Source organism: Labrus bergylta, chromosome 3, assembly GCF_963930695.1.
Source record: "Labrus bergylta chromosome 3, fLabBer1.1, whole genome shotgun sequence".
Lineage (NCBI taxonomy): Eukaryota > Metazoa > Chordata > Actinopteri > Labriformes > Labridae > Labrus > Labrus bergylta.
Genome location: NC_089197.1, coordinates 13552817 through 13569903, shown reverse-complemented (window position 1 = coordinate 13569903; position 17087 = coordinate 13552817). Strand labels below are relative to the sequence as shown.

The 17087-nt window shown below is 39.9% G+C and overlaps 1 protein-coding gene across 1 annotated transcript in view; it reads left to right on the top strand.

Annotated features, from left to right (window-relative positions):
* LOC109986846 (A disintegrin and metalloproteinase with thrombospondin motifs 7) overlaps positions 1 to 17087 on the top strand; it is a 75124-nt gene that overhangs the window by 44703 nt on the left and 13334 nt on the right. The window contains exons 16-23 of the mRNA XM_020637691.3: positions 751 to 892; positions 4635 to 4761; positions 6670 to 6883; positions 8332 to 10173; positions 10486 to 10638; positions 12276 to 12449; positions 13042 to 13188; positions 15144 to 15306. Coding sequence (XP_020493347.3) covers positions 751 to 892; positions 4635 to 4761; positions 6670 to 6883; positions 8332 to 10173; positions 10486 to 10638; positions 12276 to 12449; positions 13042 to 13188; positions 15144 to 15306 — 2962 coding nt within the window. The remainder of the gene's footprint in view (positions 1 to 750; positions 893 to 4634; positions 4762 to 6669; positions 6884 to 8331; positions 10174 to 10485; positions 10639 to 12275; positions 12450 to 13041; positions 13189 to 15143; positions 15307 to 17087) is intronic.

Below are 17087 nucleotides of genomic sequence, written 5' to 3'. Positions count from 1 at the left end.
TCGCATATTGGTCTAGTTTTTCTTTATGGACTTTATTCACTTCAGGGATTATCAGCCTTTAATATCAGCCTTACACCTTTTATCATTAATATTGATATTAAAGTGAATCTTAGAGCTGAACATAATCAGTCCTCCCTGTTCCTCATCATTAAAGTTACTGATGTTAATACAAGACTGATCAGTCTATTATCACACTTAGCTGTTACTGCTAATGCTACACATACTTTTACCATTATTATCGGCATTGTAGCTATAAATCTACCTTATTCATTGTTGCTGCTCTGTCTGTCTCCATCCCACTTCTCAAGCCCGGCACAGTTCCTGCAGCTGTCTGTTCATCATGAGTCTGGTTCTGCTCGAGGTTCATGCCTCTTCAAGGCAGTTTTTTCTTTCCACTGTAACTTTGCTAAATGTTGTTGAGCGCTCATGATGGATTCATGTTGGGTCTTTGTAGATAATATAACGATGAGTAAGGTCTTTTACCTTAACGATCATTTATGTTGTGAATTGATGCTATACAAATAAGAATTGATTGATTGATTGATTGATTGATTGATTGATTGATTGAACAGTGATACCCAAGGTGCTAATGGTGGTGGAGGTGGTATGTGTGTGGGAGGGGGGATTACCTTCAGAAATAGAGCCTGACAGATATTTCTGATACTGGACTGTTTTTGTTTTTTATAAGAGGTTTATTTACATGTTTCTGCACTTGGCCAGTATTTTGACACACTGTCTTTTGTGTTACAGCTTCTCTTTCAAGAGACAAATCCAGGAGTGCGTTACGAGTTCACCATCAATCGAAATGTCTCAGAGGACAATGAAATCCCTTCATCCGTTTTCTTCTGGAAATATGGTTCATGGACTGAATGCAGCGTCACCTGTGGAACAGGTAAGAGCAAAAGACTGCAAGCTTTGAAACATGTAGCTTCTTCCAATCCAGAAAGGAAGAGAGAACGACCGAGAAAGTGCCAGTGAGTGCAGTAAATATTTTCTCCTGTAGCTTTAGGTGCTGTAGTAGTCTGCAGAAAAACCCTTGAATAAAAACCTCTGAATGTCTCAAACAATGAGTTGGTTGGATTCATTAGAGCTATTAAAACATGTTCAACCCTTTTAGAGGCAGCTGAAATAAAAACACAAGCAGGAACATTGGGCTATATGTACTATGTTTATGTTGGCCCTGAGTCTTGTATTGAAATGTTTGGCCTCATTATTTCTCAGTCATTCGGTACTTCATGTGAGGAAGCAGTTTGAGATGTGTCAAAAGCTTAACCTTTATCATTTTGTACAGAATACTCTCTTCAACTACCATTCAGAGACATGCCAATAAGTGGCCTCTAGCTTTCTGTTACATTTATATAGAATAAAACCTAGCAGGTTAAAAACAGGTGTATAAATAAAGAGCAATCAACAAAACTTGAATCCTCAGAGCACATGCAACAGATAAACATCAGTGTGTCTTATATGTCTTTTTTATTTACACAGACTTACATTGTTTGTTGTTTTTTGTTAGAGGACAAAAAGTCTCCCTATACATTTGCTCATGCAGTGCATACGTCTATAGTACAAACAGTACTGTGCAAAAAAAGTCAACGCCGTACATTTGTGGTGTCTACAACTGTGTTTATCAGGGCAACATCCTCCAGGAGTCCCTCAGTGTGATGTCTGTCATCTCAGACCGACCAGAGGGGTCAGTGATTCTGACCTGTTTGATGTACATTCAAGATCAATATGTGGCTTTGTAGTGTTAATGAAAGAAAAGCATGCAGAGCCTTAGCTCGGTTAGCTTGATATGATGTGAAAGCCTCTTCTATCCTGTGGGACTCAAGGATAAACCTCTCTTGATACTGACATAGCTTAAAAAGACAGTGATGGTGGATGTGATCATGTCATCGCTTGCTGAAGTATTTCAAACATTTGACAGGATTCTTTGGTGTTTCTTTCCCTGTATTTTGCTTGTTAGCTGCTGATGACTGATAAATACGTATTCTGCAGTGTAATAAAAAATAGCTTTAAGTAAGTTATTAAGTGGGCAATAAATTATTTATAAAGTGCTTTTCACAGACATAAGTATCAAATTGTTATTGAGGTGTGAAGAATATTTCTATCAGATGTGGCAACATTTTTTCAAACCTTTTCAATAATGGGAAGTCAGACTGCTCCACAAAATGGCGTCGCTTGAACACAAAACTCAAAGAACTGTTGACATTTTCACCTCTAGTTCAATCATGCTCCCTCCACTTATTCGAACAATAATTCACAACGTGTCTAGAAAGAGTGTTTGACATCCTTTGAGTGACCATCGATGTTCAGAGTTGAAGACAGAACCAAAAGCAAGAAATACAATACGCAAAGAAATAATATTATTAATATTAATAATATTCAAACACAATCTACAAAGGTCTAACTTAAGTAAGAATGCTCAGAACATCTGCAAACATTTGCAATGTCGCCCTTTTGACCTGAACAAACAGATCAGAATGTCATTTTTTTCCATCTCTAAAACCAACACCAGTGTCAGAGTTGTCCCTGTCGCTCCCTTCACTCACTACTGAGGTTAAAATGTGTTTAGTCTTTATCCAGATCATCATGCAAAGGACTGATGAGAGGCAGCACTCACATTCTGTGGCTGCACACAAACACACATATGAATCTGCAGCTGACCTTTAACCTTCCTTCTCTGCCTGGTACAAGTACTAACATTATTCCGTCTCTCTTGGACAGATGTTGAAGTTCATCTTTATGTTTTGTGTCTTCCTGCTATTTCTCCTTATTTTTTCAATCTGCAGACTATTTCAACACTAAATAGTTAAGGGTCTCTAATTGAGACTTGCCTTTATCTGTCAGAGCCCGCAGCAACACCAGGCTTGTAAAAGGGACTCTGACTTAAATTGAGATGGGCTTTCATTTGAAGCTTTATGGTAGATCTGCCTGTTGACCATATTGCAGTGTAAAGATGTGCAAGTAGAGCCAGATATATGTTTTTAACCTAAGTATCTACTTATCTGTTGCTGTAGCAGAAATTAAAGCCCGACCGATTAATCGGCCAGCTGATGATATTGACCAAGATTAACATATCATGACTATCAGTATTGGCTAATTTTCTATCTATCTATTTCTATATCTATCTATCTATCTATCTATCTCTACAGATCAGAGAGAGATCTAGGAAAGATAGGCCGATATATCGGTAACAGAATGTTTCTCTCCCCAATATCGATACCAAAATCCTGTATCGGTCGGTCCTAGTAGAAATAGCTTGTCTCACCTTTTCCTTATGAGGAAGTGTTTTGCAAACAGCCTTTCAGAGATTTCAAATCAACCTGTAAGTAAACAAAGATGAGGATATGTGTCCAAAAGAAAATCCACTTTCCCACATATTCACATCACAAGACAATGCTTATTTTGTTCCCAGGTGCCAGGAAGAGGGTTTTACCGTCATATAAAGTAAATTAAACAGAAATATCTCCCACAGTGCTAGATCAAAGCATAGCGTTTGTTCAAGTTGTATTTGAATAATAGCTGATGTAAGGCCATGTAATCAACTTGGCTTAGAGTGTTTACATTCACTTTTCAACCTTTTCCCTTTTTGTCTCTATCTGGCTTTCAATCAAACATAGCTGTCTTCTCCTTCAAGTGATGTCTCTGAGGTGTAAATTGGATATCTGGCACTTGTTGTGGCTCTCAGTCGGACCTGAGCAAAGTGCAAGGAGAGGGGAGAGGGGAGAGGTGTCACCGGCTCTGATGGAGGTTAAATCCCCTCAGGAGAGCGAGAGTAATGAAGGAGGAGGAATAACAGGAGGAGATGAATCTAGCACATCTTTACGAAACACATCCCTCTATGAACTGCTATGAAAGATACGTATTGCTGTCCAACCCTTTCTATTTTACATGGAAGTTTGAAGACTTTTTTTTGTCTGTGCTGTAGCTGAAAGTGATAATACGTTGACAGCAATGAAAGTTAAATCGACCTTTTTCCTTACAGTTGACAGTGTTGCTTTGAATCAGATCTAACAGTCGCCAAACATATGGTGAGAATGAATAGTTTGCTCATTAAAAATAATCCATCAAGTTTCATATTAATGACTTTGAAAGGTGTGCTCTTTTGCATCCTTCGTCCATTAATGACTAAGAAATGTGTCGTCCTGTATTTCACTTTTTATTTCTGGTTAGGTCTTAGTTTTGAATCACATACTGGTGGCCTACCAAGTGCCCTCTATGTGCTGAACGCTACTATCATTATCATAATCATTATCATTAGAGCTTCTGTAAGGAGTCGGGAACATTTAGTTTTTTTTATGATTTGGTTCACCATGGCAACAAAGTGGTACCTCTTCTGCTTTGCTAGTTTTGTTCTTTACATGTAAAAGTTTTTTGTTTTTTTTGACCAAACTTCTCAGACTGCTTTTCTTTTAACAGTCATAGGTACGAGTCATCTCGATTATTTTCTGTGGAAAATGTAAAAAAGTGGTGTTAAGCACTTCTTCTGACACCTGTCTGTAGCAGTGTTTACAGACATGGAAAATTACTTTACAGAGTGAAGTAATCAACTTTCTCCCCGGGGGTCTTGTTTGCTCCGTCGTCTGGGAGCTAGTCTTGACAAAAGCTTTTCTCTCCTCTGGCTCGTGTTCCAGGTGTTCAGAGGCAGATTGTTCACTGTGTGGAGAAGACTACGGGGATCGTGGAGGAGCACTTCTGTGACCCTTTAACCCGACCTCACAACAACCAAACCAGCTGTAACAAAGATCCATGTCCAGCCATGTGAGTTCACCTGCCACACATCATTTACAAGACGGCACCAGCAGCAATCATCAAACACACAGGGAGGGGCTTTTTTTCTAACTCTTGAAGGGGAAAACAATTACTCTGGTTGTGTGCATGGAAGCAAAGAAACCATGATCACCAACTGAAAGTAAATTAACTGATACAGTCACAGGTTTAGCAGCAGGAAAGAGATGTTATATTTGTTAATGGATAACAGAGTAACATCAAATGATACATTTATGACTAGTGTTATCGCAGCTTTTCTATAAAAGACAACATGAAGAGGTTATTGTTGAAACCCTCCTGTGTGTGTGTGTGTGTGTGTGTGTGTGTGTGTGTGTGTGTGTGTGTGTGTGTGTGTGTGTGTGTGTGTGTGTGTGTGTGTGTGTGTGTGTGTGTGTGTGTGTGTGTGTGTGTGTGTGTGATACTTACGCCTCCGCTTCTTAATATATTTTTTTCTCACCTACCTGTGCATGGAACAAGTCTTTTAAAAAGCACTACTTCTGCACTTAAGCCCTTTGATTGTGAGTGAAGACAGATGAAAATAGGCTTCTGGACACAGCTGGCATGCTACTCTACTGAGATGGAAGAATCACTTCTTGTCGGGCAGTTTCCCTCCCACACATGTCATTACAGGTCGAAACAGCCGAGACACCTTTCAGACGAAACATGTTTTACACTGATCAGTAACACTTCTACTGCTACAAAGAATCTCGCTGCATAACAATGCAACACAATTGAGCTATTATCCAAAACTTTTTGCGATTTTACAATTATTGGCAAAAGGACAATACTTGTATTGTTCAAAGTCATTTGCATGATGTATGTTAACAATTTCATTCAGTGGTAGTTGTTTGGAAAAATGATCAATCTTTTAGTTATTCTTAAGGGTGTCGAAATGTGAACTAACTCAAATACAGCCAACAACACTGTTTGCCTGATGAAGGTCTAATGTCGAAACATTGCCAATACATGTTTGCTTGCATGTTAGACGTTGTGCTGGAGTATACCTTTAAGTTTTTGATGGACACATTACTCTCCTAAATTACACACCTGTCCTGTGTAATAGATGTGAAAAGGATTTTTCTGTTTTGAAAAGCCATCAGCGTACCTTTCCCACGAAGACTTGACAAAAAACCAAACCACAAACAGGAACTCGCCAGGAAACAATGTGTGCATAAGTCTTAGTGCACGGCTTAAAAAAGCAGCAAGATAATACTCATTAGAACTTCTAGAAATCAGTAATTTCACGCGCAAGTTCTTAGTGTGAATTTGTTTTTTGAACTATTTTGGGTGTGCCTAAATATCTGTTTGTTTGGGATTAAACAAAGAGTTATATTCTGCTGTATAATTTTTACTGCTACTGATGGACCACTACTATGCTTTTGCGTTTGAATGCTATTAAATGAGATATATATTTATAGTGTAAGATTTAAAATGCTCTGTAGAAGTCGATCAACTCAAATAGGAAATGTAGAACAACAAATCACTTCATCAACTCTCACAAACCAGCAAGCAGAAAGCCTCACTCCATGACATGAAAATTCAAACTTGTAGCAACTCAGTGAAAATGTGATCGTGACATAACAAACTTTCATAAATAAGAGAAACAAAATCTACAACAACAAAAACAGCATCCTAAAAATACAAACACAAACTTTAAGAAAAAGTCAAGCTTTGTCTGGAACACTCTCATGCCAAGTAAACTGCATGTTTTGACGGACAAAAAGTGAAGCACCTAGCTCTGCTTACAACCTGAAAACACAATAAGGACGGTGTGTTCTTCTTCTTCATTGCATGACATAACCTAACAGTGCTCCTTTGCACAGCAGTGAAATATTTTTCCAACAAAAGTCTTCTTACTATTACTTTTGACCATGTCATCTTTTGTGTCTTTGTGTGTAGCTGGTGGTCCGGGGAGTGGCAGAAGTGTTCAGCAAGCTGTGGCAGTTCAGGTCTGACTAAAAGAACTGTGCTGTGCATTCAGTCAGTGAGTGCTGAGGAGCAGGAAGCTCTGCAGCCCTCTGAATGTGAACACATGCTCAAACCGGCAGCCCTGTCCTCCTGCAACACACACATCCCCTGTCCCGCAGACTGGACCACAGGCAGCTGGTCGAAGGTGAGTCTGAGTCTGCTTTTTTCTTAAGGAAATTAAAAATGTTCCTAAAGTCCCCAGAAGCTCCTAAAGCTACCTTCAGTTCCTCTTCAAAGGATATATTTCTGTGATGGATGAAGTTAAATTAGGTTTCCATCGTGATTATGGAAGAAGCTCTTATCTTTGAATTAAAAAAAAAAATCTGAATCAGGGTTTAGTGTCAAGGTTTACACATTCATGGAATATGTCTTTCTGGTATTGTAACACAAATACATAAAAATAGAATAACAATATAGGAGAATCATACAGTATAAAAGGAAAACACAATAGAATATTCTATGAAATACCTACAGTATTGATATTGATATGTGAATTTGATGTGCTTCATTTTGGCAGAATGCTTCACATATGATGCATTTAAAAAATATTTTAAAAAGAAGACATTTAATTGGTGCTCATTCAGGACAAACATTGCTGTTTGCCATCAGATTGCCTCAGATTTTCACGTCTTCTGTTACCGGGGTCATGTCTCTTGTGTGTTTTTTCCATATCCAATTTTTTTTCTCACACATGGAATACAACTCGTCTAACATAAATGAATGGCCCTTTAAGATGTCTCCTATAAACTAAAGTGTGATGAACAGGTGTTATAAGGACATTTGTGCCGGCGTTTAAAAGAAGAAATTCAACCTGGTTCAACCAGATTGTGTCTTTTGAAGGTGTTGGGCTTTTCCCAGGTAGCTGTTTTTCTGTCCACAGTTACAGTAGCACTCAGAGCTGAGGCTTCCAGAGTCTGGATTACATTTTGATAACTTGATAAAATGATTTGCTTGCCGGTTGTACTTAAAAGGACCAATTTGTACTTCTGACACCTAGCGTTTAAAATGGGTACTGCAGTCCAAATTCAAAACAGTGGAGAGAGCTGTCTGCGCCCCACCCCCTCCTCCCTATAGTCGATGTGCACACAGGTTTCCTTGTCGCGGACACAGTAGCTTCAGTGTTTAATCAGCCCTGCATTGGTTCTTGAAACCTTTGAGTTCTTACCTCTCTCCATTTTTCAAAAGCGCCTCCAATATTTATCTAGTTTTACCTGATTCTGGTTCTGAAGCTTATTACAAAAATGCAAAGGCTTTTCTATCTGATCCAGTTAGCTTACCTGCTTTCATCGCTGCAAAACCTGTTGGTTTGCCGTTTGCCAGGCAAGCCGATGGGCAAAATGGCCATTTGAGGGTGTGGCCTACTTCCCTGACCAAAGAAACAACAACAATCCGCAGCAGGAGGAGGAAACCAGCACTTCTACACAGCATGTTTCCTTAATGTCTGATGATATAGTAATGTCATGTTGTAATTTAATTCAGTAAATATCTTACATTTTGCTCCTTTAATGTAATTTTGGTTATACGCCTGATTTTTTAGAAAAAGTCTAAATTTGGCCTGATCATTATCTGTTTATTTCATTTTTCTTCTTGCAGTGTTCCCTAACTTGTGGAAGTGGGGTGCGTCGCCGTAATGTGACCTGCTCCAGAAACACGGGCGTTGACTGTGACCCCCAGAGGAAGCCCCTTGCTGTCACTACCTGCGACATCCAGGACTGTCCACATGCACCAGACAATTTTGAAGGTGTCGACTGGTCTGGAAGCGGCTGGTCGAGCGAAGAAGTGCTCAATGAAATCAACTCCATACCTGAAGTCAAACCTCCTCCAAAATACAGCACCACCAGAGCCCAGCCCAGAACGCACAACGACCTTAATAACGATATCGAGGGAGATTTTCACTACCACAATAATATTGAAAATATTGATCCGGCTGCAGAGAAGAGTGTCCAAGTTGATGATTTTTACTATGATTATAACTTTATCAACTTCCACGAGGACTTGGCCGATGACTTTGAAAGCGATGGAAAGGATTCAGAGGACAGTGAAAGAAGTGATGCCCCACACAAGGCCAAACCAACACACAGTGTGAAAGACGACGCTCACATGGAAACCACACATGCTCCCACAGCCTCTTCAGACTTTTCCACAATTACAAAACCCAACTTTTTGAAGACTGAAGAGCCACAGAACACAAAACCAGACGGTATAAAGGCTTATGAAAATGCAACAACAAAAGAGTCTGTACACACGAGTTCTGAAAACTGGGATGACTTTCTCTCTGAAGAATTTCTTCTGCCTGTGTCTACCACTCACTCTCCACCTCCATCTCCCACACAGCATTCACCAACACAAAAACAGGGACATGACATTCTGTTGTGGCCTGAAAACACGAGCACAATGCCCATTCCGGTTTTCCCTCCAAATGAGCCCACACAGGATGTGAAATGGGGGCAGTACGGTGAGGAGGCTGAAAATAACTATGACAATTTCTCTGAGGAGGAAGACTCCATGAAGGAGGTCACTGTGAATTCAAAACACGCTCCTCCAACTCCAGGCCATCAAACCACTATTGATATTGTTGTCCCGACAACATGGGGTGTACCTGATAATTATGAGTACAATGAAAAAAGCACATTAGGTCTGCCTATTTCTGCAGGCAGACCTAAGAAAGAAGATGTAGAGAGTGCAGAAAGTTTAGGCTCACCAATGCCGGAAACCAGATTGCAGGTTGAAACTGAAGCTCAACGGGAGGAAAATGCTTCCAAAATACCTCAAACAACCAGGCAGCCATCAATATTTCAAACTTTCTCTGCTTTGGAGGACTTGGGCTTGGATCAGACTAATCTTAAAACAGATTATACCACTAGTCAATATTCATGGGATACTGATGTTGATCTCGGTACAACATCACTTTCTGCCTCTGAAGAATCCACTCCTGTCTACATTCCCGGCTCTCTGCTAACCTCAGGTAACCAAGAGGCCTCGGATGACTCTACATCAATAACTGGAACAGAACTCATACCTCCTACAAACCTGGAAGAAGGAGCTCATCCTCCTCCAGCGGATTTCCTGCCAGCTATGAAACACATACCGACAGAACCTGCCTCCGCTGAAAGAACTGGAACAGAATCCACATCCCTAGCGCGGCCCGTTGACTCTGCTGATTTTGACTTTAATGAAATAGTTATTCCAGCTCTAGTGATGAGCAGCAGCAGTGATCCTGACCCTTCGTACCAGCCTACAACATACACAGCAGCTGATAACCAACAGAGTGTAACACACGTAAAACCTCACATGGAATTGCTATCACCGGCTGATCCCGTTTTGCCAACAAATCCACCGGCTCTGTGGACTCTTCCAGCGCTCACGTCGGTCCAAACTTCAGCCTCCACACAAGTCACTATCCCTGCTTACTGGGTCACCGGCAACTGGAGTGCTGTGAGTCTGCATTATATTACACACAATCTGCTTCTTTACTTACTCTGCCGTGTCTAGTTTTAGTCCCTTTGAGGATACCATATGTCCCGGATTAAACTCAGCCAAAGTCAAAGCATTAACATAGCAGTGGAAAGAGACCATCGCCTGTGCTGTGTTATAACTTTTAAAAGTTTAGCATTTTAGACATATTAAAAAAAAAAAAGGCTCAGACTTGTACTATTTGCATTATTATCAGTGATAGATTTTGTGAAGAATGGAGAAACCATACAAATGTGAGTCATGTACTCGTGTGTTGCTACATTCCTGAGGCAGTGCTCCACCACTTGTGGTCTGGGTGCCATCTGGAGGACTTTGGCCTGCAGTACTGGATCAGACTCTGACTGTGACCCGGCAAAGAGGCCAGCACCAGCCCAGAGATGTTACCTCCGCCCCTGCTCCATGTGGAAAGTGGAAGAATGGACTAAGGTAAGACTTTATGTGATATTTTTTTAACAAAGATGATAATAGTTAATGTGTCATTGTAAATTGTTTAACCTGAACAACAGATAGTTTATATGACGATGGTTAAATGTATTTATAGGGACCTTTAAAAACAAGCAGGTTTTGATTTTTGATGTCAGATATTTCCGAGGCTCTGTGTGGCTGTGGTGAAAGCACAATTTTTTGACTATATGGAGGTGTGGTTAATAGTTCTTTGTCAGACAATGTAAGGGGCTTAGTTGTTCTGTAATTGTTTCTGTCATGTAACTTGAAGCGAAGATTTGAAGAGCTGTACACACAAACAAGAAGCATTTTGTAAGGGAATTCTAAAGTGAAGGGGGGGGGGGGCAGTGCAGGGATGCTAGATGCTGGTTTAGTCTCAAAAAGTGTTTATTGATCTTTTCTGAACATGGATTCTGCAGGCTAGCAGGGGAATACAAATTTTGAGTTTTTCCACCACTTTGGTCCAGACGGAAATATATTTGTACAATAATCAGATGGATTGCAGTGAAGTCATGGTGCACAGAGGAGAAGTTTCCCAACATTAGTTATCCCCTGACTTACCCAGCAGCACCATGAGGTTGATATTTGGGGTTTTATTGTTTTAAGTGGAATATTTTGTCAACTTTTGGAGACATTTATGGTGGTCTGTGTGCCATCTAGAGGACGAATTAGGAAGAATTCGAATAACTTTGATGATCCTGTAGTAGGGCTGCTCGATTATGTTCATAAATATCAATCATTATTATATTAACTTGACATTGAGATCAATATTATTACACTTGATTACTTACTGATGTTATAACATCTGCATCACATTTATTTATCAAACTTCAACACTCTTAACGCTACAACGCGCAGAACACAAAACAAGCAATAAATGAAAATACATAAGTAAAGAAAATATATAAATAATAAGAATTAATACATCAAAATAAATGTGAGATGTTTTTGAGGTAGTGGTGGTTTTCGCTTGTCGCCAAAATAAAACGTTTAATCTTGACTATCTTGTTTTCATGATGCTGGGAAGACAAAATCATGATTGAAATGAAACTGGATTAATTGCCTAGTACTATCATGTAGGCTGTCCTCGAGCACCACCGTCAGGTCAAATAACAATTTGTCTAAGAATGTGCAAAAAAGAACATGGTAACCATTATTTTTTATTGACATTGACACATGTTCATGTGATGTTCATCACCTCAAAGTATCAAAGTATCTCTGTGTCTTCATACAGCCTCAAAGATGTGCTGAAATAACTAACTGCAGAATCTGGTAGCTAATAAAAATAAACACTGTCTTGTTTATTTGTATCAAACTTACAATGAAGAGATTAACTTCCTTTCACAGTTGAGCTGGTCAAATAGAGAGAAGTGTTTTTGTATAAAAGTCCTTGTGGATTTTGTCATATTATAAATATTTACTGTTATGACTCATTCAGATCAAAGATTCTAAGAAAAGAGCATCTGAGGCTGCTGCTAAGTTTGTTACTCATGCATCACTTCAGCTTATTTTAATGAGGTTTCTTAGAGGACTGTCAAACAACAGACCCACTCTCCTCAGATTCACTGGTGAAAGTCAAAGGCTGTGTTAGGTAACTATCATGTCACGTCCATTCCCAGTGCTCCAAGAACTGTGAAGGCGGCTTTAAATCCCGAGAGGTTCAGTGCTTTGACATGCGGGATCAAAGACCTCTACGACCCTTCCACTGCAGGGCCATGTCCTCCAGGCCACAGAGCCACATGCACTGCAACACCCAGCTATGCCTCGACTGGTACGCCTCCTCCTGGGGTGAGGTGAGTCATACGCAAGGGTCAATTACTAAGTTCTTTTGACCTTACTTGTCTGTGCTGCTGCAACGCCCGAATTTCCCCTCAGGGGATCAATAAAGCACTATCCTATCCTATCCAATTACAGACAGTGTCAAAACATGCACAGGTAGTGTGGTGTTCTTCAAGTAGGATAGAAATGCATATCTATATGTGTATGTAACAACATGCTGAGGACGTTTTCACAGGGGTGTTTTAATGAATGATAATTTGTTGTTTGTTGTTTCATCAGAACTTCTCCTCAATGGCATTTTTATCGAGAACATCCTTCTTCTGCTTTCAAATGAAAATGAAGCAAAGCTGATTCTTTAGAACATACAACATCATAACACACACATGTTCTGTCCATCATGGTTCATTGTTGCATGCATGCATGCAGTCATATCATTTATATATACAACACAATTTGCACTGCAACAGGGTTGTTTAAAACTACTTTTATGATCCTTTAATTGTGAATAGACTTGAGTAAATAACATGCATTAAAGCCATGTATGTACTGTGTGTGCGTGTTCATATATTCATATATTTTTTTACTGTGGTTGTGTGCACTGTTCAGTGCTCTGAGGTCTGTGGAGGAGGAGAGCAGCAGAGAATCGTTGCCTGTCCAGAGGAGGATCGATGCGACACCGAGCTTCAGCCCAGCAATTTCCAGTCATGTAACACCCAGCCCTGTGCTCAGTGGCTGACTGGATCATGGGGACAGGTACATCACACACACACACACACACACACACACACACACACACTTTACTTGATTTCAGAATAGTTTAAATAATTCAACATGATTGATGATTCATAAACTGATGAATGCAGGTCAGAGATTCAAAATGGCTGTGGTTTTATAACCATGGGGGCAAAGGATCTGTGAATTATTCACTTCTTATTAAAACCCTTGAAATTTCATTCATTGTCCAAACAAAAGAGTAGCAGCATCACTGGAGTTTGGTGATCATAGGACTGTTGGTCTAAGGCTTTGCACATTCAATGACAGGGAGGATGAAGAACTAACCCTAACCCGTGGAGATATACAGAGATAATGCAAAGGATTCTGGGTTCACCAATTTGATTTAGAGAACTTAATTGACTTTCTTAGGAACTTAAGTAGTATTAAAGCATCAGTGCAAACACAAAACGAAGCCTTTAGACAGTCTAAGAACAAAGAGTATGACCAGTGCAGCTTCAAAAAACACTTTCACATTTCACCAGCTCAGGCGTGATTAGGTCCAATGGAAGTGAGCACTAAGCTTGACATGGAATGATTGGCCTTGAGGGGAGAGACCAGTAACTCGATGAAGATAAGTGGCTTTATTGGTTGTGGAGTGTGAGTAGGGTGAGGGAAGGGGGGCTACTTGTAGTTCTTTCTTTGAGGAACATCTGCTGTTAGATGCTGCCAAGTGGTTCCAGTCGAATCATTTTACTGCTCATTCTCATGAGTTTGTTGAGAGGGTTGATTTATGGAACCAGGTGTTGTGTTGAAAGGGAGGATGGCGACTACAACGCACCTGTAAAAAGCTTTTTGCATTGATCAATGGACATGCATTTTACAGATTTTCTCAAGATGTCAAGGCTTTTCAGACATGTGGGGATGTTTTCAGTTAGCTTTGAATGTGAGTTTGTTATGGATTGTGGTGCCAAGGTGTTTGTTTACCGGTGAGACGAAGAAGAAACATGTTTGTCGGATCTGGAAATGCAACAGAATTAATTTGTGATACAATATTTGAGACAAAGAGTAAAACCATGATGTAAACAAAGATAAATACATCTGGTACGTCTGGTCACCACTTTTGTTGAGACGTGATTTGCATTTCAAATTAGTATCAACTACTTGGATTAATCGTTACTAGAACCTCTAGTGATATTTTCATCTTCTTCTTACTGATTAAGCAGAAGCACTGCTGTAAAAACACACCAATGACATCATATATCTTGTCCATATGAAGCATTTCTACCTCCTGAAGAACACATTTTGGATAATGATCCATGTGGTGTATACAGGGGGAAAAAGCTGCAGGCATAAATCACGTAATGATCCGACCCACAGAGGGATTTAGGGCTGCTATTCCAATGTCACTACCTCCTGTTGAGTCATGCACATTACTCCTGTCCACAAAAAAGGGACAGAATAAATCTTTTAAAATCCCTGAACCACATCGGCTTTGTCAAAACAACCCCTCGAGAGGCTTTCATCAGACAAGCAACCCAGCCCATCCTTAGATCCTCCCTGTTGTGTTCAATGACTGATAAAAGTGCAAGATGAAAAATAAATGGCTTCTGTCCAAAAGACGCCTGATATATAAACTCTTACTCTTACGCAAACCAGACACTTCAAATCAAATTTGGACAAGACATCAGTCACTGAATGTTGAGCCTTTTGTGCTCAGTGGTCTGTCAGTGTCCACTAAAATACTTTATTTTTATTTATCCTTTAGTTTAGCAGGGCAGACCCACTGAGACTGAGGTCTCTTTGTCAGGGTCCCCTGCAACAAGTGTGAAAAAAAGAGATGAGAAAACACTCATATTTATGCAAATATCATGAAAACCAGCCAAAGAATGATCTGACACTATGGAACTACTGTAGACTGTAATGGAAGTCATGACATTTCATTTAACAGCACGTTTCCATTCAAATGAGATATGTTTAAAACATTTATCGAACAGTGTTCGGCCTCCTGCGGCGGTGGAGTTCAACGTCGACTCATCAAATGTGTCAACACGAAGGGTGAGACAAACGAGGAAGTGGATCAAGCTGAATGTGACCACGAGCCGCAGCCCGAGACCACCCGCAAGTGCAACTCACAGGAGTGTGTGAGCGCCCCCTCAGGTGAGTCGCTCCAAAACATCATTCCTGTTTAAACACACATTTTTATGCACTGATAAACACTGTGTCTTTAATAGGTCCTTTTATTTTACTGGAGTGTTTCTATTATGCTTTATCCTAAGACTCCACCGTGTTTCATATAGTACATTTCAGTCAACTTCATGAATTAAGTTGACTGAACTCAAGTTATACGTTACTTTGAAGATTAAATTCAGATTAATCAGTTTAAAATGTAACTCGGTGAAGACATGAAGGTGTATTACTGTTTTATTTTTATTTTTATAAACTGTTAAAGCCTGAGTAGCAGAAATTCAATGAGATCCATAAACTGCGAGCTGCTACATTATTGATATACATGAATACATTACTGATGATATTGTTGTAAGGATTAGATTAAAATAAATTCAGATTAGATAAGTGCTGCACGGTGGTACAGTAGTTAGCGCTGTTGCCTCAAAGCAAGGAGGTTCCTGGTTAGAATCCCCGTCGGACCTCTCTGTGTGTAGTAAGCATGTTTTCCTTGTGCATGCGTGGGTTCTCTCCGGGTACTCCAACTCCCTCCCACAGTCCAAAGACATGCTTGTTTGTTTAATTGGGGACTCTACATTGCCCGTAGGTGTGAATGTGGGACTGGCTGGTTGTCTGTCTCTATATGTCAGCCCTGTGATTGACTGGCGAAAAGTCCAGGGTGTACCCCGCCTCTCACCCAATGACGGCTGGGATCGGCTCCAGCGGTATAGATAACAGATGGAAGTAAAAATACTGATCAACTAAACGCAGTTTAGCATCTCACCTGGTATATACAGTATGTGCAGGAGCACTTACAGATATTGAAAATGAGAGTCACTGCAATGTCCGACTGCAAAATAAGAACATTTGAATCTTTAAGAAAAAATGTTTGTCTGACCTTGAAAACAACAAACTGTGGAGTCCAGTTTTAATCAGTGGATGCTTCAGAGGCTGAGTCTCTCCTCTCACTTCAGTTTGAATTCCTCGGTCAGTGGCTCACACATGGAGCTAACTTAATTTTCAAACTGATCTTTAAGTAAACCCAAAGAATATTCCTACTCCGGTTTATTTAAAAAAAAAGGTAGATACCCTGGAGAATTCTAAAATCTGAGGGAGAATATTACACACCATTATATTCTAATGATATTACTGTGCTTAAAAATACTCTGAATACAGGGTTGGTTGAGATGAGACATGACGATGACGACACGTCATGTGTATGTGTTAAAAAGGGGCTCACTGTTGTTCATGGGTGGTTCACATCAAGAGCCCTGCCTTGCACAAAACATGTGCTTCACTTCGTATGCAGGTCTTTATATTCATTATTTCTCTTTACTAAACATCCAAAGTATCCCTCTAGTACACTGAAATGTGTTGTTGGTTTGACAGCAGTTTAAACGGCTGGCCCACGCCATGTTATAACAGCCGGACTCTGAATATAGGTCACCTGAAAATCCAATTAAAACAGGAGAAACTGTTTGACCTTAAAGCAATAAACCATGATTACCATTTCTACTTCCACTGATAACGGTCTTGGTGTGAGACGTTCATACTGGTGGTGATTGGACAGCGATTGTTTACCCAGTCAATGGAGATATTGAGGTAAATGTCAAACGAGATAAATTAAGCCTTTAACATTACGATAAAGATTTTTGAGCATTCAGTAAAGAAGTCCCCAAACAGTTTATTGATTGATTGGTAGGGCTTTATTTTCAGACAGTCTGTACTGTCTCAGGATGTACAAAATACACAGCAACTAAAACACAGCCTTATTT